At 50.7% G+C, this 26,243-nt stretch overlaps 1 protein-coding gene across 1 annotated transcript in view; it reads left to right on the top strand.

Annotated features, from left to right (window-relative positions):
* The window catches only part of slc43a1b (solute carrier family 43 member 1b), a 77,171-nt gene extending 51,367 nt beyond the window's left edge, over positions 1–25,804 (top strand). The window contains 7 exon segments of the mRNA XM_085975856.1: positions 4,527–4,667; positions 5,467–5,502; positions 10,977–11,109; positions 15,423–15,567; positions 19,836–19,909; positions 20,721–20,844; positions 22,985–25,804. Of these exon segments, the coding sequence (XP_085831982.1) occupies positions 4,527–4,667; positions 5,467–5,502; positions 10,977–11,109; positions 15,423–15,567; positions 19,836–19,909; positions 20,721–20,844; positions 22,985–23,164 (833 nt within the window). The 3' untranslated portion in view covers positions 23,165–25,804.
* Positions 25,805–26,243: the final 439 nt, after the last annotated feature.

Here is a 26,243-nt window from a genome sequence, read left to right as displayed (position 1 = left end):
GCGCCCCCTCGGTACCACCCCTCCGACAGTGCGGCGCTCCCTCGGTACCGCTCCTCCGACAGTACGGCGCTCCCTCTGTACTGCTCCTCCGACAGTGCAGCGCTCCCTCAGTACTGCCCCTCCGACAGTGCGGCGCTCCCTCGGTACTGCTCCTCTGACGGTGCAGCGCTCGCTCAGTACTGCCCCTCCGACAGTGCGGCGCTCCCTCGGTACTGCTCCTCTGACGGTGCAGCGCTCCCTCAGTACTGCCCCTCCGACAGTGCGGCGCTCCCTCGGTACTGCTCCTCTGACGGTGCAGCGCTCGCTCAGTACTGCCCCTCCGACAGTGCGGCGCTCCCTCAGTACTGCTCCTCCGACAGTGCGGCGCTCCCTCGGTGTCAGCCTGGATTAAGCGGGTCAGATCCTTGGAGTGGCGGCTGGAACCCACGACCATCTGACCCTGAGAAATGAAAGATAGATTAGCGTGAGGTGAAAAGATTTGAACAGGCTGGGGCACTTTTCTCTAGAATAGAGGAGGCTGGGGGGGGTGATCGGGTAGCAGTCTTTTAAAATAGTTGTTGATAGGGTAGACGTAGCGAAGATGTTTCCACTTACAGGCAAGACCAGAGCGAGGGGAGCCGTCAATGAAAGATCGTCGCTATTTGTAATAAATGTGCGTAGAACCGATGAAGGTCAGAGACCCGATGGGTCGCTAGTCAAGGTGCATGTTTACTTAGCCCAAGTGAACAGAGCATGCTCGTATTAAACCATGTGATGAACCTTGGTTGGACCACACTTGGAGCACTGTGTACAGGTCTGGGTCACTTTTATATAAAAAAAAAAGGATAGAGGCACTGGACAGGGTGCAAAGAAGATTTACAAGGATGATACCAGAAATGCCAGGGTATACCCATCAGGAAAGGATGGGTCTCTTTTCTCTTGAAAGAAGGTGGCCGAGGGGGGACCTAATAGAGGTCTTTAAAATCATGAAAAGTTTTGACAGAGTGGATAGAAACTTCGAAAAATAGGAGCAGGATTCGGCCCTTCGAGCCTGCTCCACCATTCAATATGATCATGGCTGATCCTTTATCTCAATACCATATTCCCGCTCTCTCCCCATAACCCTTGATGTCTTATGTCTAGAAATCTATCTATCTCCTTCTTAAATATATTCATTGACTTGGCCTCCACAGCCTTCTGTGGTAGAGAATTCCACAGGTTCACCACCCTCTGAGTGAAGAAATTTCTCCGCATCTCAGTCCTAAATGTCCTACCCCGTATCCTGAGACTGTGACCCCCTCGTTCTAGACCCCCCAGCCAGGGGAAACATCCTCCCTGCATCCAGTCTGTCTGGCCCTGTCAGAACTTTATACGTTTCAATGAGATCCCCTCTCATTCTTCTAAACTCTAGTGAATACAGGCCTAGTCGACCCAATCTCTCCTCATACGACCGTCCCGCCATCCCAGGAATCAGCCTGGTGAACCTTCGCTGCACTCCCTCTATGGCAAGTATATCCTGTCGTAGGTAAGGCGACCAAAACTGCACACAATACTCCAGGTGTGGTCTCACCAAGGCCCTGTACAACTGCAGTAAGACATCCTTGCTCCTGTACTCGAATCCTCTTGCAATGAAGGGGAGAATATAACTAGAGGCCATCAATATAAGATCGTCACCAAGAAAGCCAATCGGGAATTCAGGAGAAACTTCTTTACCCAGAGAGTGGTGAGAATGTGGACCTCGCTACCACAGGGAGTGGTTGAAGCGAATAGTATCGATTTGGTTTTTTTAATTCATTTTTATGGGATGTGGGCGTCGCTGGCAATGCCAGCATTTATTGCCCATCCCTAGTTGCCCTTGAGACGGTGGTGGTGAGCCTCCTTCTTGAACCGCTGCAGTCCGTGTGGTGAAGGTGCTCCCACAGTGCTGTTAGGGAGTTCCAGGATTTTGACCCAGCGACGATGAAGGAACGGCCGATATATTTCTAAGTCAGGATGGTGTGTGACTTGGAGGGGAACTTGGAGGTGGTGGTGTTCCCGTGCGCCTGCTGCCCTTGTCCTTCTAGGTGGAAGAGGTCGCGGGTTTGGGAGGTGCTGCCGAAGAAGCCTTGGCGAGTTGCTGCAGTGCATCTTGTAGATGGTACACACTGCAGCCACGGTGCGCCGGTGGTGGAGGGAGTGAATGTTTAAGGTGGTGGATGGGGTGCCAATCAAGCGGGCTGCTTTGTCCTGGATGGTGTCGAGCTTCTTGAGTGTTGTTGGAGCTGCACTCATCCAGGCAAGTGGAGAGTATTCCATCACACTCCTGACTTGTGCCTTGTAGATGGTGGAAAGGCTTTGGGGAGTCAGGAGGTGAGACACTCGCCGCAGAATACCCAGCCTCTGACCTGCTCTTGTTGCCACAGTATTTCTGTGGCTGGTCCAGTTAAGTTTCTGGTCAATGGTGACCCCCAGGATGTTGATGGTGGGGGATTCGGCGATGGTAATGCCAATGAATGTCAAGGGGAGGTGGTTAGACTCTCGCTTGTTGGAGATAGTCATTGCCTGGCACTTCTGTGGCGCGAATGTTACCTGCCACTTGAGATGCATTTAAAGGGCGGTTAGATAAGCACATGAGGGCGAAGGGAATGTTATGCTGATGGTGTCGGCTGTGGCTCAGTGGTAGCACACTTGCCTCTGAGTCAGAAGGTTCAGGGACTTGAACACATAAAGCTAGGCTGACACTCCAGTGCCGTGCTGAGGGAGTGCCGCACTGTCGGAGGTGCCGTCTTTTGGATGAGACGTTAAACTGAGGACCCCCCGTCTGCGCTCTCAGGTGGACGTAAAAGATCCCGCGGCCATTATTTTGAGGAAGAGCAGGAGAAAGTTCTCCCCGGTGTCCTGGGGCCAATATTTATCCCTCAACCAACATAACAAAAAACAGATAATCTGTTATCATTATCACACTGCTGTTTGTGGGAGCTTGCTGTGCGCAAATTGGCTGCTGCGTTTCCCACATTACAACAGTGACTACACTCCCCCAAAAAAAGTACTTCATTGGCTGTAAAGCGCTTTGAGACGTCCCGTGGTCGTGAAAGGTGCTATATAAATGCAAGTCCTCGTCTTCTAGAGTTAGATGAGGAAAGACTGGAGGAGGCTGGAGTGGAGCATCAACTCTGGCGTGGACTAGTTTGGCCGAATGGCCTGTTTCTGTGCCATATATCCAATGTAACCGTGTGATAAGACATTACACTCGTCAATCCGGTTGGGAATTCAGGAAAAGCTTCTTTACCCAGAGAGTGGCGGGAACGCGGAACTTGCGACCACAGGGAGGGGGAAACACGATAAGTCGATGCGGGAGAAGGCAATAGAGGGATATTTTCAGGATGGCAGGCTGTGACTAGTGGGGTACCGCAAGGATCGGTGCTTGGGCCCCAGCTATTCACAATCTATATCAATGATTTGGATGAGGGGACTAAATGTAACATTTCCAAATTTGCTGATGACACAAAGCTAGGTGGCAGTGTCAGTTGTGAAGAGGATGTGAAGAGGCTTCAAGGGGATCTCGACAGGCTCAGTGAGTTAGCGAGAACATGGCAGATGGAATATAATGTGGATAAATGTGAAGTTATCCACTTTGGCAGAAAAAACAGAAAGGCAGAGTATTTCCTAAATGGGGAAAGATTGGGGAATGCAGATGCTCAAAGGGACCTGGGTGTCCTTGTACATGAGTCACTGAAAGTAAATGTGCAGGTGCAGCAAGCCATTAGGAAGGCAAATGGTATGCTGGCTTTCATTACAAGAGGATTTGAGTACAGGAGTAAAGAAGTCTTACTCCAATTATATAGGGCCTTGGTGAGGCCACACCTGGAGTACTGTGTACAATTTTGGTCTCCTTACCTAAGGAAGGATATACTTGCCATAGAGGGAGTGCAACGAAGGTTCACAAGATTGATTCCTGGGATGGCGGGACTGTCGTATGCGAAGTGATTGAGTAAACTAGGCCTGTATTCTCTTGAATTCAGAAGAATGAGAGGGGATCTCATTGAAGCATACACAATTATTACAGGGCTTGATAGGGTGGATGCTGGGAGAATGTTTCCCTTGGCTGGGGAGTCTAGAACCAGGGGCCACTGTCTCAGGATTAAGGGTCGGCCATTCAGGACTGAGATGAGGAGAAATTTCTTCACCCAGAGGGTGGTGAACCTTTGGAATTCTCTACCCCAGAGGGCTGTGGAGGCTCAGTCATTGGGTATATTCAAAACAGCAGTCGATAGATTTCTGACTAGTCAGGGCATCAAGGGATATGGCGATAGGGCCAGTGAATGGAGTTGAGGCAGAAGATCAGCCATGATCTCATTGAATGGCGGAGCAGGCTCGAAGGGCCGAATGGCCGACTCCTGCTCCGATTTCTTATGTTCTTCTGTTGATGGGGTGAGATGAAGAGGGCTGGGAGGAGGCTCGTGTGGAGCAGTGGGGATCGAATGGCCTGTGTCTGTGCCGTACGTTGAATGTAGTTCTATTTTGAGATGTCCTAACTCCTGTCCGTCTTCCCTCTCTCCCGTTCACAGAATCCATCCCATTCCGCCGGAGTGCATTGTCGGCCATATTCTTGTGGAGCCTGGTTACCATGGGGATGACTCAACTCCGCCTGATTTTCTACATGGGAGCAATGAATAAGATGCTGGAGTTCATCGTGACCAAGGGAGAGAGTGAGTGTCCGCATCGAGCGGTCCCAGGGCACGGGTTAGATACAGTGTAGAGCTCCCTCTACATTACCCTGACAGTGTGTCCCCACTTTATACCCAGTGTCAGCATCGAGCGCTCCCAGGGCAGGTACAGCACGGGTTAGATACAGTGTAGAGCTCCCTCTACATTACCCTGACAGTGTGTCCCCCACTTTATACCCAGTGTCAGTATCGAGTGCTCCCAGGGCAGGTACAGCACGGGTTAGATACAGTGTAGAGCTCCCTCGACATTACCCTGACAGTGTGTCCCCACTTTATACCCAGTGTCAGCATCGAGCGCTCCCAGGGCAGGTACAGCACGGGTTAGATACAGTGTAGAGCTCCCTCGACATTACCCTGACAGTGTGTCCCCACTTTATACCCAGTGTCAGCATCGAGCGCTCCCAGGGCAGGTACAGCATGGGTTAGATACAGTGTAGAGCTCCCTCTTCATTACCCTGACAGTGTGTCCCCCCACTTTATACCCAGTGTTAGCATCGAGCGCTCCCAGGGCAGGTACAGCACGGGTTAGATACAGTGTAGAGCTCCCTCTTCATTACCCTGATGGAGAGGGGACTGAGAGACACCAGTCAGTGTACAGATATCTCCCTGAGAGAGAGGCACTGAGACACCAGTCAGCGTACAGCCAGCCATTTCAGGTGGTTAAATCGTGTGCGGGGGGCCTGGTGACCTGAACGCTTGATTGTTTTGCCACAGAGGCTGCTGTTGTGCTTGGCATGACCTGGTTCCATTTAATGACCTATGTTCATGTGTTCCTTTGCAGCATCGGATGATCTACCTGATGAAGCTGGAGAGATAGGTAAGGTGGGACGGGGAGTCGGAACAGGGCGCTGGGAACAGGTGGGATTAGGAAGAGGCACCTCCTAGTTAGATACTCCCAAATACGGGCAAGGCAGAGGTCAACATGGTTCAGCCTCTCCCCCCTGAATCAGATGATCGTGGGTTCAAACCCCCACTCCAGAGACTTGAGCCCAATAAACCAGGCCGACATTCCCCGGTGGCAGTACTGAGGGAGCACCGCACCGTCGGAGGGGCAGTACTGAGGGAGCGCAGCACTGTCGGAGGGGCAGTACTGAGGGAGCGCCGCACTGTCGGAGGGGCAGTACTGAGGCAGTGCAGCACTGTCAGAGGGGCAGTACTGAGGGAGAGCTGCACTGTCGGAGGGGCAGTACTGAGGGAGCGCCGCACTGTCGGAGGGGCAGTACTGAGGCAGTGCAGCACTGTCGGAGGGGCAGTACTGAGGGAGCGCCGCACTGTCGGAGGGGCAGTACTGAGGCAGTGCAGCACTGTCGGAGGGGCCGTACTGAGGAAGCGCCGCAGTGTCGGAGGGGCAGTACTGAGGGAGAGCTGCACTGTCGGAGGGGCAGTACTGAGGCAGTGCAGCACTGTCGGAGGGGCCGTACTGAGGAAGCGCCGCAGTGTCGGAGGGGCAGTACTGAGGGAGTGCTGCACTGTCGGAGGGGCAGTACTGAGGGAGCGCCGCACTGTCGGAGGGGCAGTACTGAGGCAGTGCAGCACTGTCGGAGGGGCAGTACTGAGGGAGCGCTGCACTGTCGGAGGGGCAGCACTGAGGGAGCGCTGCACTGTCGGAGGGGCAGTACTGAGGGAGCACTGCACTGTCGGAGGACCCATCGTTCGGAAGAGAAGTTAAACCAATTAGACCTCGCAGGTGGACATAAATCAGCAGGGGGCGCTCTCCCCGGTGTCCTGGTGCCCAATATTTATCCTTTAAACAACATCACAAAAAAAAACCCAGATTAACCGGTTGTTATCACGCAGCTGTTAGTGGGATCTTGCTGTGCCTATATATCCACAGTCACTACACTTTTTAAAAAGTACTTCATTGGCTGTAAGGCGCTTTGGGACGTCCCGAGGATTGGGAGAGGTGCGATTAGAAATGGGAGTCCTATCTATCTTTACCTGCGGCATTTTGTTCCCCCCTCTGCTGTCCATCTTCCCTCCAGCTCTATCCCCCTGACCCACCCCCCCTGTCCCATCTCCCTGCCCTCCCCTCCCCCCCCCCCCCCACCCCTCCCTCCCATCTCCCTGCCCTCCCCTCCTCCTCCCTCCCGTCTCCCTGCCCTCCCCTGGGCGAGCTGCCTGGCACACTTCCTGGTGTCGCTGTTCGACACTGTTAATTAAGGCAGGTTGGCCTTCATTGCAAGAGGATTTGAGTACAGGAGTAAGGATGTCTTACTCCAGTTATACAGGGCCTTGGTGAGACCACACCTGGAGTACTGGGTGCAGTTTTGGTCTCCTTACCTAAGAAAGGATATACTTGCCATAGAGGGAGTGCAGCGAAGGTTCACCAGACTGATTCCTGGGATGGCAGGACTGTCGTATGAGGAGAGATTGGGTCGACTAGGCCTGTATTCACTAGAGTTTAGAAGAATGAGAGGGGATCTCATTGAAATGTATAAAATTCTGACAGGGCTAGTCAGACTAGATGCAGGGAGGATGTTTCCCCTGGCTGGGGGGTCTAGAACGAGGGATCACAGTCTCAGGATACAGGGTAGGACATTTAGGACTGAGATGAGGAGAAATTTCTTCACTCAGAGGGTGGTGAACCTGTGGAATTCTCTACCACAGAAGGCTGTGGAGGCCAAGTCACTGAATATATTTAAGAAGGAGATAGATTACTAGACACAAAAGGCATCGAGGGGTATGGGGAGAGAGCGGGAATATGGTATTGAGATAGAGGATCAGCCATGATCATATTGAATGGCCTACTCCTGCTCCTATTATTCGGTGTTTCTAATGCTGGGTGGCTGTCCCTTTAAGACGGCCGGTCCTGCAGTTCCAGAGTGCGGCCACAAGAGGGACATTGAGCTGCTCCGTGGGTCTCTGAGGGCATCTGGTGGCCGGGACCTGTTCAGTTCAATTCAATTCAAATCGCTTTATTGGCATGATGACTAGGTATATCTTATGTTGCCAAAGTATCGTAAAACATTTATGGTTGAACACATAAACGCAGATCTATCCATACAGTGTATAAACAGATATATCCCTGAGTGTATAAATATACATTCATATAATTTGTATATACTCTTTTCTTAGGTTTACTGGTTGTCCCTCTGTTTAGGGCAAGCTGTAACATAGTGTGCCGCTAAGGTTACACAATTTCTCTCTTCCCCTAGTAGGTATGGGAATTTTTGGTCGTCATTCAAATTTCTGAATTCCGGGCATATTTTTGTGAATTTTGGGTAGAAATTCTCCCTTATGCCCTGATATTTTTCACAAGCTGTGAGGAAGTGCATCTCTGTCTCCACCACTCCCTGACTGCAGTGAGAGCATATCCTGTCCTCTCTTGGCAGCCGGGTCTGCCTGTGTCTGCCTTTTTCGATCGCCAGGCTATGTTCACTAAGTCTGTACATTGTCAAGGTTTTTCTCAGTTTGTTATCCTTTACCATGGTCAGGTAATCAGCCATGTTGTATTGTCTGTTTAGGGCCAAGTAGCAATTGAGTTTGCTTTGGGTTTTTGTTGTTTCTGCCCAATATGACAGATATTTTTCCTTTTGCTTAGCGACGATTGTGTTGGGTCGAATTCTTTGTGTTACGCTGTCACTGTCCTGGGGCTGGTTATTGTTAGTAGTGTTAGTAGTTACTTCACTGAGTCCCAGGACTAGTTCACTGAGGGTATTCTTCTTTATGGTCCTCTCTTGGCATTTCAGGGCTTCGTAATGATAGCAGTGGGGGTTGCTCATTTTTAGGTGTTTCCAAAATTTGGTGGCTCTTTTTTGGATAGTGATTATTAATGGATATTGGCCTAGTTCTGCCCTGCATGCATTGTTTACGGTTTTCCTTTGAGTCCGGAGGATACTTTTACAGAATTCTGCATGTAGGATCTCAATTGGGTGTTTGTCCCATTTTGCAAATTCTTGTTGTGTTAGCGGTCCCCACACCTCACTGCCATAGAGTGCAATTGGTTCAATTACTGATTTAAAAATTTTGAGCCAAATGCTAATTGGGATTTCTATTTGGATTGATTTTTTAATGGCATAGAAAGCCCTTCTAGCTTTCTCTTTCAGTTCATTCACAGCCAGATGAAAATTTCCCGTAGAACTGATTTTTTAAGCCCAAGTATGTGTAGTTAGTGGTTTGTTCAATTTTAGTTGTTCCTAGTGTGAAATTTATTCTGGGTCCCTGATGTCTGGATCTTTGCTGGAACACAAGGACTTTGGTTTTTGGGGGGTTTATTGTCAGGGCCCAGGTCTGGCAGTACGACTCCAGCAGATGCAGGTTCTGCTGTAGACCCTCCTAGTTGGTGACAGCAGAACCAGGTCATCTGCATAGAGGAGGAATTTAACCTTGGATTCCGCAGCTCACTCAGTCTGTGCAGTCACAGAAACATAGAAACATAGAAGATAGGAGCAGGAGTCGGCCATTCGGCCCCTCGAGCCTGCTCCGCCATTCAATGAGATCATGGCTGATCATCCACATTCAGTACCCTGTCCCTGCTTTCTCCCCATATCCCTTGATCCCCTTTAGCCTTAAGAAATATATCCAACTCCTTCTTGAATATATTTAATGAATTGGCCTCTTCCGCCTTCTGTGGTAGAGAATTCCACAGGTTCACCACTCTCTGGGTGAAGAAATTCCTCCTCATCTTTGTCCTAAATGGCTTACCCCTGATCCTTAGACTGTGACCCCTGGTTCCGGAATCCCCCGCCATCGGGAACATCCTTCCTGCATCTAGTCTGTCCAGTCCTGTTAGAATTTTATAAGTTTCAATGAGATCCCCTCTCATTCTTCTAAACTCCAGCGAGTACAAGCCCAATCGACCCAATCTCTCCTCATACGTCATTCCTGCCATCCCAGGTATCAGTCTGGTGAATCTTCGCTGCACTCCCTCCATGGCAAGAACATCCTTCCTCAGATAAGGCGACCAAAACTGCACACAATACTCAAGATGTGGTCTCACCAAGGCCCTGTACAACTGCAGCAAGACATCCTTACTCCTGTACTCGAATCCTCTCGCTATGAAGGCCAACATTCCATTTGCCTTCTTAACCACCTGCTGCACCTGCATGCTTACCTTCAGCGACTGGTGCACAAGGACACCCAGGTCTCGTTGCACTTCCCCTTCTCCCAATCTATTGCCGTTCAGATAATAACCTGCCTTCCTGTTTTTGCCACCAAAGTGGATAACCTCACAGTTATCCACATTGGGCAGATGTATGGCAGATGCAGTATAATCACCCAACCTGTCCAAATCGTACTGGAGTTTCTCTGCATCCTCCTTAGACTGTGACCCCTGGTTCTAGACTCCCCTGCCCGCCATCGGGAACGTCCTTCCTGCATCTAGTCTGTCTAGTCCTGTTAGCATTTTATGATTTTCAATGAGATCCCCTCTCACTCTTCTAAAAGGAAAGATCCAGGCTCCATCTCTGGCCTTCATCAAAACAGTTACTGCTCATTGGCTGTTTTGGGCCCTTCAAGCCGCCTTCTTGAACCGCTGCAGTCCGTGTGGTGAAGGTGCTCCCACAGTGCTGTTAGGGAGGGAGTTCCAGGATTTTGACCCAGCGACGATGAAGGATCGGCCGATATATTTCCAAGTCAGGATGGTGTGTGACTTGGAGGGGAACTTGGAGGTGGTGGTGTTCCCATGTGCCTGCAGCCCTTGTCCTTCTAGGTGGAAGAGGTGGCGGGTTTGGGAGGTGCTGCCGAAGAAGCCTTGGCGAGTTGCTGCAGTGCATCTTGTAGATGGTCCACACTGCAGCCACGGTGCGCCGGTGGTGGAGGGAGTGAATGTTTAAGGTGGTGGATGGGGTGCCAATCAAGCGGGCTGCTTTGTCCTGGATGGTGTCGAGGTTCTTGAGTGTTGTTGGAGCTGCACTCATCCAGGCAAGTGGAGAGTATTCCATCACCCTCCTGACTTGTGCCTTGTAGATGGTGGAAAGGCTTTGGGGAGTCAGGAGGTGAGACACTCGCCGCAGAATCCCCAGCCTCTGACCTGCTCTTGTAGTCACAGTATTTATGTGGCTGGTCCAGTTAAGTTTCTGGTCAATGGTGACCCCCAGGATGTTGATGGTGGGGGATTCGGTGATGGTAATGCCGTTGAATGTCAAGGGGCGGTGGTTAGACTCTCACTTGTTGGAGATAGTCATTGCCTGGCACTTGTGTGGCACGAATGTTACCTGCCACTTATCAGCCCAAGCCTGAACGTCGTCCAGGTCTTGAAGCAGTCCATGTCCACACACAACATTACTTGAGGAGTAGCGATTGGAACTGAACACTCTCTCACTCTCACACTCTCTCGCTCTCTCTCTTCAGTGAATTTCTACTCTTCCATATTTGGGATCATGCAACTGCTGTGTCTGGTCACTTCACCAATGATTGGCTACATCATGGATTGGCGTATGAAGGAGCTCGATGACACATCTGCACCGTTGGGGGCAACGGTCAGGTGAGAGTGAGGCGCACGGGAGGGTTACTCGGGAACAGGAGGAGGCCATTCAGCCCCTTGAGCCTGTTACATAGGAACAGGAGGAGGCCATTCAGCCCCTCGAGCCTGTTACACAGGAACAGGAGGAGGCCATTCAGCCCCTCGAGCCTGTTGCACCATTCTAACAGATCATGGCTGATCCCAATCTTAACGCCATCAACCCACCTTGGTTCTGTAGCCTTTAATACCATTGCCTAAGAAAATCAGTGTCACGGGGCACGGGAGGGAGGGGTTACTGAGTGACAGTGCGAGGGAGCTGGATTAACATCAGTAGAGATACAGTCAGTAACACGGCACGGGAGGGAGGGGGAGAGGGGTTACTGAGTGACAGTGTGAGGGAGTTGGATTAACATCAGTAGAGATACAGTCAGTAACACAGGGCGCTGGGGGAGAGGGGTTACTGAGTGACAGTGAGGGGGAGCTGGGTTAACATCAGTAGAGATACAGTCAGTAACACAGGGTGCTGGGGGAGAGGGGTTACTGAGTGGCAGTGTGAGGGAGCTGGATTAACATCAGTAGAGATACAGTCAGTAACACGGTGCTGGGGGAGAGGGGTTACTGAGTGGCAGTGTGAGGGAGCTGGATTAACATCAGTGGAGATACACTCAGTAACACAGGACACTGAGGGAGAGGGGTTACTGAGTGACAGTGTGAGGGAGCTGGATTAACATCAGTAGAGATACAGTCAGTAACACAGGGCGCTGGGGGGAGAGGGGTTACTGAGTGACAGTGTGAGGGAGCTGGATTAACATCAGTAGAGATACAGTCAGTAACACAGGGCCCTGGGTGAGAGGGGTGACTGAGTGACAGTGTGAGGGAGCTGGATTAACATCAGTAGAGATACAGTCAGTAACACAGGGTGCTGGGGGAGAGGGGTTACTGAGTGACAGTGTGAGGGAGCTGGATTAACATCAGTAGAGATACAGTCAGTAACACAGGGCGCTGGGGGAGAGGGGTTACTGAGTGACAGTGTGAGGGAGCTGGATTAACATCAGTAGAGATACAGTCAGTAACACAGGGCGCTGGGGGAGAGGGGTTACTGAGTGACAGTGTGAGGGAGCTGGATTAACATCAGTGGAGATACAGTCAGTAACACAGGACACTGGGGGAGAGGGGTTACTGAGTGACAGTGTGAGGGAGCTGGATTACCATCAGTAGAGATACAGTCAGCAACACAGGGCGCTGGGGGGAGAGGGGTTACTGAGTGACAGTGTGAGGGAGCTGGATTAACATCAGTAGAGATACAGTCAATAACACAGGGCCCTGGGTGAGAGGGGTTACTGAGTGACAGTGTCAGGGAGCTGGATTAACATCAGCAGAGATACAGTCAGTAACACAGGGTGCTGGGGGAGAGGGGTTACTGAGCGACAGTGTGAGGGAGCTGGATTAACATCAGTAGAGATACAGACAGTAACACAGGGCACTGGGGAGAGGGGTTACTGAGTGACAGTGTGAGGGAGCTGGATTAACATCAGTAGAGATACAGTCAGTAACACGGGGCGCTGGGGGAGAGAGGTTACTGAGTGACAGTGTGAGGGAGCTGGATTAACATCAGTAGAGATACAGTCAGTAACACAGGGCGCTGGGGGGAGAGGGGTTACTGAGTGACAGTGTGAGGGAGCTGGATTAACATCAGTAGAGATACAGTCAGTAACACAGGGCCCTGGGTGAGAGGGGTTACTGAGTGACAGTGTCAGGGAGCTGGATTAACATCAGTAGAGATACAGTCAGTAACACAGGGCCCTGGGTGAGAGGGGTTACTGAGTGACAGTGTCAGGGAGCTGGATTAACATCAGTAGAGATACAGTCAGTAACACAGGGTGCTGGGGGAGAGGGGTTACTGAGTGACAGTGTCAGGGAGCTGGATTAACATCAGTAGAGCTAGTCAGTAACACAGGGTGCTGGGGGAGAGGGGTTACTGAGTGACAGTGTGAGGGAGCTGGATTAACATCAGTAGAGCTAGTCAGTAACACAGGGCGCTGGGGGAGAGGGGTTACTGAGTGACAGTGTGAGGGAGTTGGATTAACATCAGTAGAGCTAGTCAGTAACACAGGGCGCTGGGGGAGAGGGGTTACTGAGTGACAGTGTGAGGGAGCTGGATTAACATCAGTAGAGATACAGTCAGTAACACAAGGCACTGGGGGAGAGGGGTTACTGAGTGACAGTGTGAGGCAGCTGGATTAACATCAGTAGAGATACAGTCAGTAACACAGGGCACTGGGGGAGAGGAGTTGCTGAGTGACAGTGTGAGGGAGTTGGATTAACATCAGTAGAGATACAGTCAGTAACACAGGGTGCTGGGGGAGAGGGGTTACTGAGTGACAGTGTGAGGGAGCTGGATTAACATCAGTAGAGCTAGTCAGTAACACAGGGCGCTGGGGGAGAGGGGTTACTGAGTGACAGTGTGAGGGAGTTGGATTAACATCAGTAGAGCTAGTCAGTAACACGGTGCTGGGGGAGAGGGGTTACTGAGTGACAGTGTGAGGGAGCTGGATTAACATCAGTAGAGCTAGTCAGTAACACAGGGTGCTGGGGGAGAGGGGTTACTGAGTGACAGTGTGAGGGAGCTGGATTAACATCAGCAGAGATACAGTCAGTAACACAGGGTGCTGGGGGAGAGGGGTTACTGAGTGACAGTGTGAGGGAGCTGGATTAACATCAGTAGAGATACAGTCAGTAACACAGGGCGCTGGGGGAGAGGGGTTACTGAGTGACAGTGTGAGGGAGCTGGATTAACATCAGCAGAGATACAGTCAGTAACACAGGGCGCTGGGGGAGAGGGGTTACTGAGTGACAGTGTGAGGGAGCTGGATTAACATCAGCAGAGATACAGTCAGTAACACAGGGCGCTGGGGGAGAGGGAGCTGGATTAACATCAGTAGAGATAGTCAGTAACACAGGGTGCTGGGGGAGAGGGGTTACTGAGTGACAGTGTGAGGGAGTTGGATTAACATCAGTGGAGATACAGTCAGTAACACAGGGTGCTGGGGGAGAGGGGTTACTGAGTGACAGTGTGAGGGAGCTGGATTAACATCAGTAGAGATACAGTCAGTAACACAGGGCGCTGGGGGAGGGGTTACTGAGTGACAGTGTGAGGGAGCTGGATTAACATCATTGGAGATAGTCAGTAACACAGGGTGCTGGGGGAGAGGGGTTACTGAGTGACAGTGTGAGGGAGTTGGATTAACATCAGTGGAGATACAGTCAGTAACACAGGGCGCTGGGGGAGAGGGGTTACTGAGTGACAGTGTGAGGGAGCTGGATTAACATCAGTAGAGATACAGTCAGTAACACAGGGCGCTGGGGGAGAGGGGTTACTGAGTGACAGTGTGAGGGCGCTGGATTAACATCAGTAGAGATACAGTCAGTAACGCAGGGCGCTGGGGGAGAGGGGTTACTGAGTGACAGTGTGAGGGAGCTGGATTAACATCAGTAGAGATACAATCAGTAACACAGGACGCTGGGGGAGAGGGGTTACTGAGTGACAGTGTGAGGGAGCTGGATTAACATCAGTAGAGATACAGTCAGTAACGCAGGGCGCTGGGGGAGAGGGGTTACTGAGTGACAGTGTGAGGGAGCTGAATTAACATCAGTAGAGATACAGTCAGTAACACAGGGCGCTGGGGGAGAGGGGTTACTGAGTGACAGTGTGAGGGAGTTGGATTAACATCAGTAGAGCTAGTCAGTAACACAGGGTGCTGGGGGAGAGGGGTTACTGAGTGGCAGTGTAAGGGAGTTGGATTAACATCAGTAGAGCTAGTCAGTAACACAGGGTGCTGGGGGAGAGGGGTTACTGAGTGGCAGTGTGAGGGAGTTGGATTAACATCAGTAGAGATACAGTCAGTAACACAGGGCGCTGGGGGAGAGGGGTTACTGAGTGACAGTGTGAGGGAGCTGGATTAACATCAGTAGAGATACAGTCAGTAACACAGGGCACTGGGGGAGAGGGGTTACTGAGTGACAGTGTGAGGGAGCTGGATTAACATCAGTAGAGATACAGTCAGTAACACAGGGTGCTGGGGGAGAGGGGTTACTGAGTGACAGTGTGAGGGAGCTGGATTAACATCAGTAGAGATACAGTCAGTAACACAGGGTGCTGGGGGAGAGGGGTTACTGAGTGACAGTGTGAGGGAGCTGGATTAACATCAGTAGCGATACAGTCAGTAACACAGGGCGCTGGGGAGAGCGGTTGCTGAGTGACAGTGATGGGCCTGAGATGATTTTGGCGAATGTCCCGTCATTTACACTCGCTCGTGCTTGTTTTTTGTCCTCAGTACCACGGGCGAGAATCCCAGCCCAAAGGCACCGCTGGATAAAACAGTCCAGAAGCTTTCCAACGCAATCAGGGCCTTTGTTTTCACCAACTTGTTACTTGTGGCCTTTGGGGTGACGTGTATGATCAACATTCTACCTCTCCAGGTAACTGGGTACTGGGTTGGTGTCACTCAGCCCCTGGACCTCCAGAGTCACTCTCTCTCATACATGCTGTAATGATATCAGCAAATAGTGATGTTATTTGCCTGTTTGATTATCATGTCTTACCAGCATAGTTGCCTGATTGATTACTTATGCCTGACCAGCAGAGGTCATGTGACAGACAAGCAGTTTAGTTTAGTTTCAGTTTCGTTCTAGATGCATCACTAGCATGATGTCTCCTGTAAATGCTGTTAAAAGAGTTGAACAGACTTTAGATTAAAAGACATTCTCTTTCATAAATGTCTCGTCATTGAACCCACAAAGAAATCAATACATGGTGTCAGAAGTGATTGAAAGAGATGAAGAGAAAAAATCTGAAGTTAAATCAGCTCTCCACAAATTAGCAAGCCAAAAGAGAACATCGTTGCTTACCATTGGAGAATAGCTAACTAAGTGAAAAATGGAAGGTTTACACCTACCGGCGACGCATCAGTTGACAGGTAATGTGGCTGAAAATTGGAGGAGATTCAAACAACGTGTGGGGTTGTATTTATCAGCAATCGGAGCTGACGAGAAAAGTAATAAAAATAAATCGTCACTGTTCTTGCATGTCGTGGGTGATGAAGTGCTGGAGGTGTATAATAACTTCACATTCGCTGCTGATGGAGACAAAATGAAGCTAGATAAAATAATGGAACAGTTTGAGGCCTACTGCATACCTTAACGTGACGTTTGAGAGGCACAGATTTTTCACATGTGTACAGAAAATGGGTGAGACTATTGATCAGTATGTGACTGAACTGAGAAACCGAAGCAAATCGTGTGAATTTGGGGGACTGACAGACTCGCTGATAAAAGACAGACTGGTGTGTGGTATTCCAGATAATGGTCTAAGGGAAAGACTGCTAAGAGAGCAAGATCTAGACCTGGGAAAAGCCATAGCACTGTGTAGGGCTACAGAAACTGTGAAGTCGCAGGCAAAGGAGCTGTTCCGTGACAGTAGCTGCAACGTGGATGCAGTGAGTAAGAACGGACACAAACCGTTTAACAAAGAGAGTGCCAATGTGAAAAAAGAGGCGTGGCCAGCAAACAAAAATGAAAGGGGCAATCGAAAGTCATGTAGTCGATGCGGTACACAGCATACACCAAAAAAGTGTCCAGCATATGGTAAAACATGCAATAGTTGCAACAAAAACAACCATTGTGCCCGTTGTTGTAAGAACCAAGCGCAACAAAGCAAGGTCCATACAGTAGATGAAAGCGAGATAGAGGCGTTCAATGTAGATGTTGTGTCTGAAAACAAAGAAGAAAAAAGAGACTGGATGTTGACACTAAAAGTGAATGACATACACATTCCATTTAAATTGGATACTGGAGCACAAGTTAATGTGATATCAGAGACTGATTTTAAGAAAATTAGACCCAGACCAAAGATACATGGAATCAAAGTGAAAGTGACAGGATACTCGGGTACTGAAATACCAGTGAAAGGAAGATGCATTGTCAAAGTGACACACAAGGACAGAGAGCACACGCTAGCATTAATCGTGGTGCCAAAGGATGTGCAAGCCATACTAGGTTTAAAAGCCTGGGAGAGACTGAACCTGGTAAAGAGAGCCCTCGTTGTGGAAAGCGAAGGAGAGACAGTCTATGATGAACTGAATGTTGCGTACACACCGGGTAAGCTGATGTATACAGCAGACACGTTGTCCAGAGCTGTTGACCCAAGTGAGCCCGCAAACACCACAATGGATGAAAAAGTGAACGCCTACGTGGACATGATCACAAGTGCACTGCCCATAGCAGATGCAAAAATGGAGCTCATAACGACTGAGACAAACAAAGATGAAACAATGAGACGACTGAGAAAAAGCATCTTGGATGGATGGCCCAACATGAAGCAAGACTGCTCACCTGATATAGCAGAGTACTGGAACTGCAGGGCGGAACTATCAGTGGTCGAAGACATCATCTACAAAGGAAGTAAAATAGTTATCCCAAAGAGTCTGAGAAGAGAGATGCTAAAAAAGATCCATGGAGGACATCTGGGAATCGAAAAGTGTAAGAAAAGAGCACGAGAGGTGATGTACTGGCCACGAATCAACCAAGATGTGACAAATGAGGTGTCAAACTGCACAATATGCCTGAAATATCGAGCAAGCAATCCGGTAGAACCACTAAAGCCACACCCAGCACCAGACAGACCTTACCAGAAGGTAGGCGCTGACCTATTCGTATGTCAAGGGAAGGACTATCTTGTAGTCACAGACTATTACTCCCTGTATCCAGAGGTTTGTAGACTGTACACCACCACTGCAGATGCTGTGATAACATGTATGAAAGCCATATTCTCCAGACATGGCGTGGCAAGCGAGGTCTTCACAGACAACGGACACCAGTTTTACAATGCAAGTTTCCGACACTTTGCCAAAGAGTGGGACTTTGTCCACACAACGTCAAATCCTCACTTTCCACAGTCCAATGGACTAGTGGAAAAATCGGTCCAGACAGTGAAAAGACTGATGTACAAGGCAAAAGACAGTGGAACTGACTTCTACCAGAGCATGCTTGTATACCGCACAACGCCGCTCGAGTGTGGTAAGTCACCAGCCCAACTCCTTATGGGATGTCGGCTAAGGTCAAACCTACCCATCCCGGAGAACCTCCTGAAAACAAAAAAGAGGGGGAGAAAGTGAGGAAGTTCAAAGAGCAACAGAAAGAAAAGCAAAAGTACTACTATGACAGAGGAACACAAAACCTACCTGAACTCCACACTGGTGACCAAGTAAGGTTCAAAGACAAAATAAACATATGGACTCAGAAGGGAACTGTCCTGAGTGAAGTTCAACCAAGATCATACACCATTCAGACAGATGAGGGTGCTGTTCTGAGAAGAAATCGTCGAGATCTTCTCATGGGACCAGCCACAGCAGGTCAAGAGACTGATACTGTTGAACAACCTGATCACACAGCTGAGAATCAATCATCTGAGGCAACAACTCAGATTCAAGGACAATCAATCAGAAAATCCTCAAGACACGTGAAGCCTCCTGAGAGACTCATTGAGCAAATTTAAGGACTATTGTTATGGAAGGAAGTAATGTTATCTTATTCTTTCTTCAAGTTCTAGTGTATTTACATATTTCATGTGAACACACAAAGCAAGGTTAAAAAACCTTGACCATGATAATGATAATGTAAGTTCATTAAGTGTTACAGTTAAAATGCAGATTAATACAAAGAAAACATGTTGTTAGTTAAAAGTATAATACTTTTGTTTTAAGAAAGGGAGATGTAATGATATCAGCAAATAGTGATGTTATTTGCCTGTTTGATTATCATGTCTTACCAGCATAGTTGCCTGATTGATTGATTACTTATGCCTGACCAGCAGAGGTCATGTGACAGAGACAAACAGTTTAGTTTAGTTTCAGTTTCGTTCTAGATGCATCACTAGCATGATGTCTCCTGTAAATGCTGTTAAGAGTTGAACAGACTTTAGCTTAAAAGACATTCTCTTTCATAAATGTCTCGTCATTGAACCCACAAAGAAATCAATACACATGCGGGCGCACGCACTGACTGGCGCACGCACTGACTGGCGCTCGCACGCTCCCGGTGTGTGGCGCTCGCACGCTCCCGGTGTGTGGCGCTCGCACGCTCCCGGTGTGTGGCGCTCGCACGCTCCCGGTGTGTGGCGCTCGCACGCTCCCGGTGTGTGGCGCTCGCACGCTCCCGGTGTGTGGCGCTCGCACGCTCCCGGTGTGTGGCGCTCGCACGCTCCCGGTGTGTGGCGCTCGCACGCTCCCTCTGTGTCGCGCTCGCACGCTCCCTCTGTGTCGCGCTCGCACGCTCCCTGTCACACGCACACCCGGTTAGCTCTGGAATTGCAAGTCCAAGAGTCCCCTCTGACTCGGAGACTCTGAGGCCGAGAGGGACTCGGGCCCTCGCACACCCTATTGGAAGAAAAGCAGGGAGGGAGTTCCTCCCTCCCGGTGTCCTGGGCCAATACGTTCCCTCGGGTAACGTCACTAAACATGAGCAGATTATCAGGTCATTTATCTCATTGCTGTTTGTGCAGCAGTGACTACACTTCAAAAATCAATTGATTGGCTGTAAAGTGCTTTGGGGCCTCCGACACTCCTGAAAGACGCTGTAGAAATGGGGGTCGGGTGGGGGGGGGGGGGTCCGCGGGTCATTGTGTATCAGGCAAACGCTGGCGATCCTGTCGAATCTAATGCTGCCCCCCCCGCTCTCCCTTTTTCCCGCAGTACCTCACCTTTATATTTCACACGGTGGTTCGCGGCTTCATCCACTCCGCCTGCGGTGGCCTCTATGCTGTTGTGTAAGTCCGTGGGTTGATCAACCGGGTGAGGAGTCACACGGACAGCCGTGGGGTGTTTGGGGGGGGGAACAGGCTGCCCGGTGTCTGTAAATGGGGAGAGGTGGGTGAGAGGTTTAATCCCCTCCGATAGGGACAGGCTGCCCGGTGTCGGGAAATGGGGAGCGGTGGGTGAGAGGGTTAATCCCCTCCGATAGGGAACAGGCTGCCCGGTGTCTGTAAATGGGGAGAAGTGGGTGAGAGGGTTAATCCCCTCCGATAGGGAACAGGCTGCCCGGTGTCTGTAAATGGGGAGCGGTGGGTGAGAGGGTTAATCCCCTCCGATAGGGACAGGCTGCCCAGTGTCTGTAAATGGGGAGAGGTGGGTGAGAGAGTTAATCCCCTCCGATAGGGTACAGGCTGCCCGGTGTCTGTAAATGGGGAGAGGTGGGTGAGAGGATTAATCGCCACTGATAGGGAATAGGCTGCCCGGTGTCTGTAAATGGGGAGCGGTGGGTGAGAGGGTTAATCCCCTCCGATAGGGACAGGCTGCCCGGTGTCTGTAAATGGGGAGCGGTGGGTGAGAGGGTTAATCCCCTCTGATAGGGAACAGGCTGCCCGGTGTCTGTAAATGGGGAGAGGTGGGTGAGAGGGTTAATCCCCTCCGATAGGGACAGGCTGCCCGGTGTCTGTAAATGGGGAGCGGTGGGTGAGAGGGTTAATCCCCTCTGATAGGGAATGGGTTTCCTGGGGTCCGACTGTAAATGGGCGAGAGTTCAGAGGTTGTGTCCGGGTTCTGGAATGTTCTGCTGTGACGCTCTCTTGTGATTCGCAGGTATCCCACCAATCACTTTGGCTCGTTGATTGGCCTTCAGTCCATGGTCAGTGCGATTTTCGCCCTCTTCCAACAGCTTTTGTTCATGGCCATGCTCGGCCCTCTCCACGGTGACCCCTTCTGGGTAAGTGAGATGGCGGGGGCGCGGTCCTGAGGCCAAGAGGGAGGGGTTAGTGTATGACGCACGCGTGCGCGCGCCGCTCCTGGTGTTTCTCGACAAGCTGTGCTCTCCGCTGCTTCCCGTTGTTTACTGGTGTTTCTGCCGGGAGAGCTGTTTGACACGCAGTACTGAGGGAGCGCCGCACTGTTGGAGGGGCAGTACTGAGGGAACGCTGCACTGTCGGAGGATCAGTACTGAGGGAGCGCCGCACTGTCGGAGGGGCAGTACTGAGGGAGCGCCGCACTGTCGGAGGGGCAGTACTGAGGGAGCGCTGCACTGTCGGAGGATCAGTACTGAGGGAGCGCCGCACTGTCGGAGGGGCAGTACTGAGGGAGCGCCGCGCTGTCGGAGGGGCAGTACTGAGGGAGCGCCGCACTGTCGGAGGGGCAGTACTGAGGGAGCGCCGCACTGTCGGAGGGGCAGTACTGAGGGAGCGCTGCACTGTCGGAGGGGCAGTACTGAGGGAGCGCCGCACTGTCGGAGGGGCAGTACTGAGGGAGCGCCGCACTGTCGGAGGGGCAGTACTGAGGGAGCGCTGCACTGTCGGAGGGGCAGTACTGAGGGAGCGCCGCGCTGTCGGAGGGGCAGTACTGAGGGAGCGCCGCACTGTCGGAGGGGCAGTACTGAGGGAGCGCTGCACTGTCGGAGGGGCAGTACTGAGGGAGTGCTGCACTGTCGGAGGGGCAGTACTGAGGGAGTGCTGCACTGTCGGATGAGGCATTAAACCGAGGCCCCCCTCTACCCACTCAGGTGGACGCAAAAGATCCGATGGCCAATATTTCGAAGAAGAGCCGGGGGAGTTCTCTCCCTGGTGTCCTGGGCCCAGTATTTATCCCTAAAAATCGACATCACTAAAACAGATGATCTGGTCATTATCACATTGCTGTCTGTGGGAGCTTGCTGTATGCCAGTCGGCTGCCGCGTTTCCCACATCACAACAGTGGCCAGACTTGAGAAGTATTTAATTGGCTGTAAAGTGCTTTGGAATGCCCGCGAGTCTGTGACAGGTGCTATATAAATGTAGGTCTTTCTTTCCGTCTCCCTCCTCTTGTGACGCATCCAGTATGACTTGGACAGGTTGGGTGATTGGGCAGATGCATGGCAGATGCAGTATAATGTGGATAAATGTGAGGTTATCCACTTCAGTGGCAAAAACAGGAAGGCAGATTATTATCTGAACAGCAATAGATTGGGAGAAGGGGAAGTGCAACGGGACCTGGGTGTCCTTGTGCACCAGTCGCTGAAGGTAAGCATGCAGGTGCAGCAGGCGGTTAAGAAGGCAAATGGTATGTTGGCCTTTGTAGCGAGAGGGTTCGAGTGCAGGAACAAGGATGTCTTGCTGCAGTTGTACAGGGCCTTGGTGAGACCACACCTTGAGTATTGTGTGCAGTTTTGGTCGCCTTATCTGAGGAAGGATGTTCTTGCCATGGAGGGAGTGCAGCGAAGATTCACCAGACTGATACCTGGGATGGCAGGAATGAGGAGAGATTGGGTCGATTGGGCTTATATTCGCTGGAGTTTAGAAGAATGAGAGGGGAGCTCATTGAAACTTATAAAATTCTAACAGGACTTCACAGACTAGATGTAGGAAGGATGTTCCCGATGGTCGGGGAGTCCAGAACCAGGGATCACAGTCTAAGGATAAGGGGTAAGCCATTTAGGACAGAGATGAGGAGGAATTTCTTCACCCAGAGAGTGGTGAACTTGTGGAATTCTCTACCACAGAAGGCAGTAGAGGCCAATTCATTAAATATATTCAAGAAGGAGTTGGATATATTTCTTAAGGCTAAAGGGATCAAGGGATATGGGGAGAAAGCAGGGACGGGGTACTGAATTTGGATGATCAGCCATGATCTCATTGAATGGCGGAGCAGGCTCGAGGGGCCGAATGGCCGACTCCTGCTCCTATCTTCTATGTTTCTATGTTAAAACCTGCCTCTTTGACCAACCTGTCCTAATATCTCCTGGTGCGTCTCGGTGTCGATTTTATATTTGATAATCACTCCTGCGAAGCGGCTTTGGGTCTTTTTTTTTTTTACTGCTTTCTTTTCGTTCGGTTTTGTGCTGACGGCCTTTTTTTTTTCCATTCCTCGCTCTTCCTCAGGTGAATCTCGGCCTGCTGTTCCTGTCCGCCACCGGCTTCCTGCTGCCCGGCTACCTGTGGTACCACCGTCGGAACGTCCTGAGGGCCAAGGGGGACCAGCCGGACGGGGCCCGCCTCGGCAAGCTGACCGGCGAGGACGCTAGCAACGGCGTGCTGCCTAGCAACGAGACCGCGGCCTAGTCGGCGGCCGGCAGCCCCCGGACTCTCCCGTTTTCGTGCTCTTCACCCTGAACCGTTATTGAACCGTGGAACCTTGCAACTCGGCACGTCGCCTCCCCGCCCCCCAACACAGTTTGCCACTCCCACCCCAAGCAAAGCACATACATGTCCGCGGACACGCAGGTGAGGAGCCACAGGCCTCTATGCCCGCACTCCGTTGCCGTGGAGACGGGGGGGTGGCGGTTGCTAGGCAGCTTTATTTTAACTGACTTTGTAAATAGGCCTCTTCTTTGCCTCTGGAGGGGGCGGTTTTAATCCTGTTTTATTTTTTAAAAGCAAGCACAGGAAAAGGAAATCAATTTTAATATTAATATTTTTATTAATATTCTATATATAAATATATATTTTTTTGGCAACAGCAAATACACTAAGCGTTTCGAAGCTCGTGTGAATAGACATTGTTTCCCCGCTCCCCCGTGTCCATGTTTCCGTTTTAATGTCTCGTGTTGCTTTCTCCCCCACCCCCCCCCCACCCCGTGAGCCTTATTTATTCTGCTCAATGGAAAGGGAAAGAATATATTACTGGGTCGATAAAGGGGACATTGGGTGTGGCAGTTGGGAGTGATTATTAAAGGGAAAGTTACCTCGGGGAGAATTATTACCCGTCCACTGGTGCTATGCCTCCCCCCCACCGCCTCTCTTTCCCCCTCCCCAAAGGAAGTAATGAGAAGAGGGGTTTGAGTGCTTTGAGATGGCTGGGGGTGCACAGTTGCCTGGAAAATGGCAGCCATCTTCTACGGGGAAACGTGCACGGTTTCCTAGGATGTGGCGGCCATCTTGTCTGGGGGAACATGCGCGGTTTCCTAGGATATGGCGGCCATCTTGTCGGGGGGAACATGTGCGGTTGCCTAGGATATGGCGGCCATCTTGTCCTGGGGGACGTGTACGGTGGTCTAGACTGTGGCGGCCATCTTGTCCAGCGAAACCTGTACGGTTGCCTAAGGTATGGCGGCCATCTTGTCACTTGGGAAAGTGCACCCCTGGGTCCCACCGAATAGGACTGTTTTCCCCCGAGTGTGTGTGTGCCTGTGTGTGTGGGAGGGGCTTGGGGGTTATTTTTGGTTTCTTAACCTCTTCAAATATCCTGGGCCCAGTGGTGAGGGAGTTTGGGCTCCGTCCCCGGGTCATTTGACGCTTGGCGCTGCTCAACCCTGTCGGCCATTTTAGCCAAGGCCTGAGTTATAAAATAGAGGAAAGGCGGCTTTGGGGCCCGTCGCAAGAACCGTCCCGCGATGGCTACTGTCGCCATAAAGTAATCTCCAAGTCATGTTTTAATTCTTAATTCAAGATCAGGGCTGATTCTGTGGGCTGGGGGTCCTGACAATGCGTACGGGAGTCTGGATGGACACCTGGTCGATGAATCATGGACTGGTTGGGCCGAATGGTCTGTTTCTGTGCCATGTATCCTGTGTATGTATGTATGTAATCACAGATAATGACAGTGTGTGGGAGTCTGAATGGAATCCTGGTCTCGGAATCCTAGTGTGATCCAATGCAATGGGGAATAAATTTCAAATATTTGTTTAATACAGGGTGCAATCTAATCGAGGGGTTCAGGTGGGTTTATATATAGAATAACAGATACCCGGGAGTGAGTTACAGGCTGGAATCTAATCGAGGGGTTTGGGGGGTTTATATATAGAATAACAGATACCCGGGAGTGAGTTACAGGCTGGAATCTAATCGAGGGGTTTGGGGGGTTTATATATAGAATAACAGATACCCGGGAGTGAGTTACAGGCTGGAATCTGATCGAGGGGTTCGGGGGATTTATATATAGAATAACAGATACCCGGGAGTGAGTTACAGGCTGGAATCTAATCGAGGGGTTTGGGGGGTTTATATATAGAATAACAGATAACCGGGAGTGAGTTACAGGCTGGAATCTAATCGAGGGGTTCGGGGGGTTTATATATAGAATAACAGATACCTGGGAGTGAGTTACAGGCTGGAATCTAATCAAGGGGTTCAGGTGGGTTTATATATAGAATAACAGATACCCGGGAGTGAGTTACAGGCTGGAATCTAATCGAGGGGTTCAGGTGGGTTTATATATAGAATAACAGATACCTGGGAGTGAGTTACAGGCTGGAATCTAATCCAGGGGTTCGGGGGGGGGGTTTATATATAGAATAACAGATACCTGGGAGTGAGTTACAGGTGGAATCTAATGTGTATATGTTTGAGAATGGAAGATTAATAATGCAGTGTACAGTGACCCCTGGGTTAGAGAGAGGGGAAATCAGCCAGGATTCCAGAGGTGGACAGAATGAGCTTGTCAGCGTGATTATCGACCTTTGTATGCATCACCTCTTCTTCAATCCTTCCTTTGCCTGAACTGCGCATGCAGGCAGCCTCCAGGAGGAGTCAGTGGGGGTTAACATGCTTACTATCAGGAGTATTACTACATAATGTCAGGGAATCAGTCTTTGGTGTGCTTGGCTCAAACAGTGAGTCCCGGTGTGAGAAACCTACCGGACCGGTGCACAGGGGTGAGTGGAGTCGTGTTCTTCAAAGGGCCGGGCTCTGACTGTGTCTCCGTCCGTTAATGGGAAATCGAGTTCCTTGTACATCTTCAAATAAAAGATCAAATGGACTCTGCTCTTCCTGACTGACTTGATTCTGTGTCTAATTTCTTCATACATTACATTCATCCAAGGGCAGGTACAGCACGTGTTAGATACAGTGTAGAGCTTGCTCTACATTACCCTAACAGTGTGTCCCCACTTTATACCCAGTGTCAGCATCGAGCGCTCCCAGGGCAGGTACAGCATAGGTTAGATACAGTGTAGAGCTCCCTCTACATTACCCTGACAGTGTGTCCCCACTTTATACCCAGTGTCAGCATCGAGCGCTCCCAGGGCAGGTACAGCACAGGTTAGATACAGTTTAGAGCTCCCTCTACATTGCCCTGACAGTGTGTTCCACACTTTATACCCAGTGTCAGCATCGAGCGCTCCCAGGGCAGGTACAGCACGGGTTAGATACAGTGTAGAGCTCCCTCTACATTACCCCGACAGTGTGTCCCCCACTTTATACC

The sequence above is a fragment of the Somniosus microcephalus genome, unplaced genomic scaffold, assembly GCF_052327205.1.
Source record: "Somniosus microcephalus isolate GS21.2 unplaced genomic scaffold, FLI_Smic_1.0 unresolved_chr2, whole genome shotgun sequence".
NCBI lineage: Eukaryota > Metazoa > Chordata > Chondrichthyes > Squaliformes > Somniosidae > Somniosus > Somniosus microcephalus.
The sequence above is the reverse complement of the archived record's forward strand: the minus strand, read 5'-3'. Positions and strand labels throughout refer to the sequence as shown.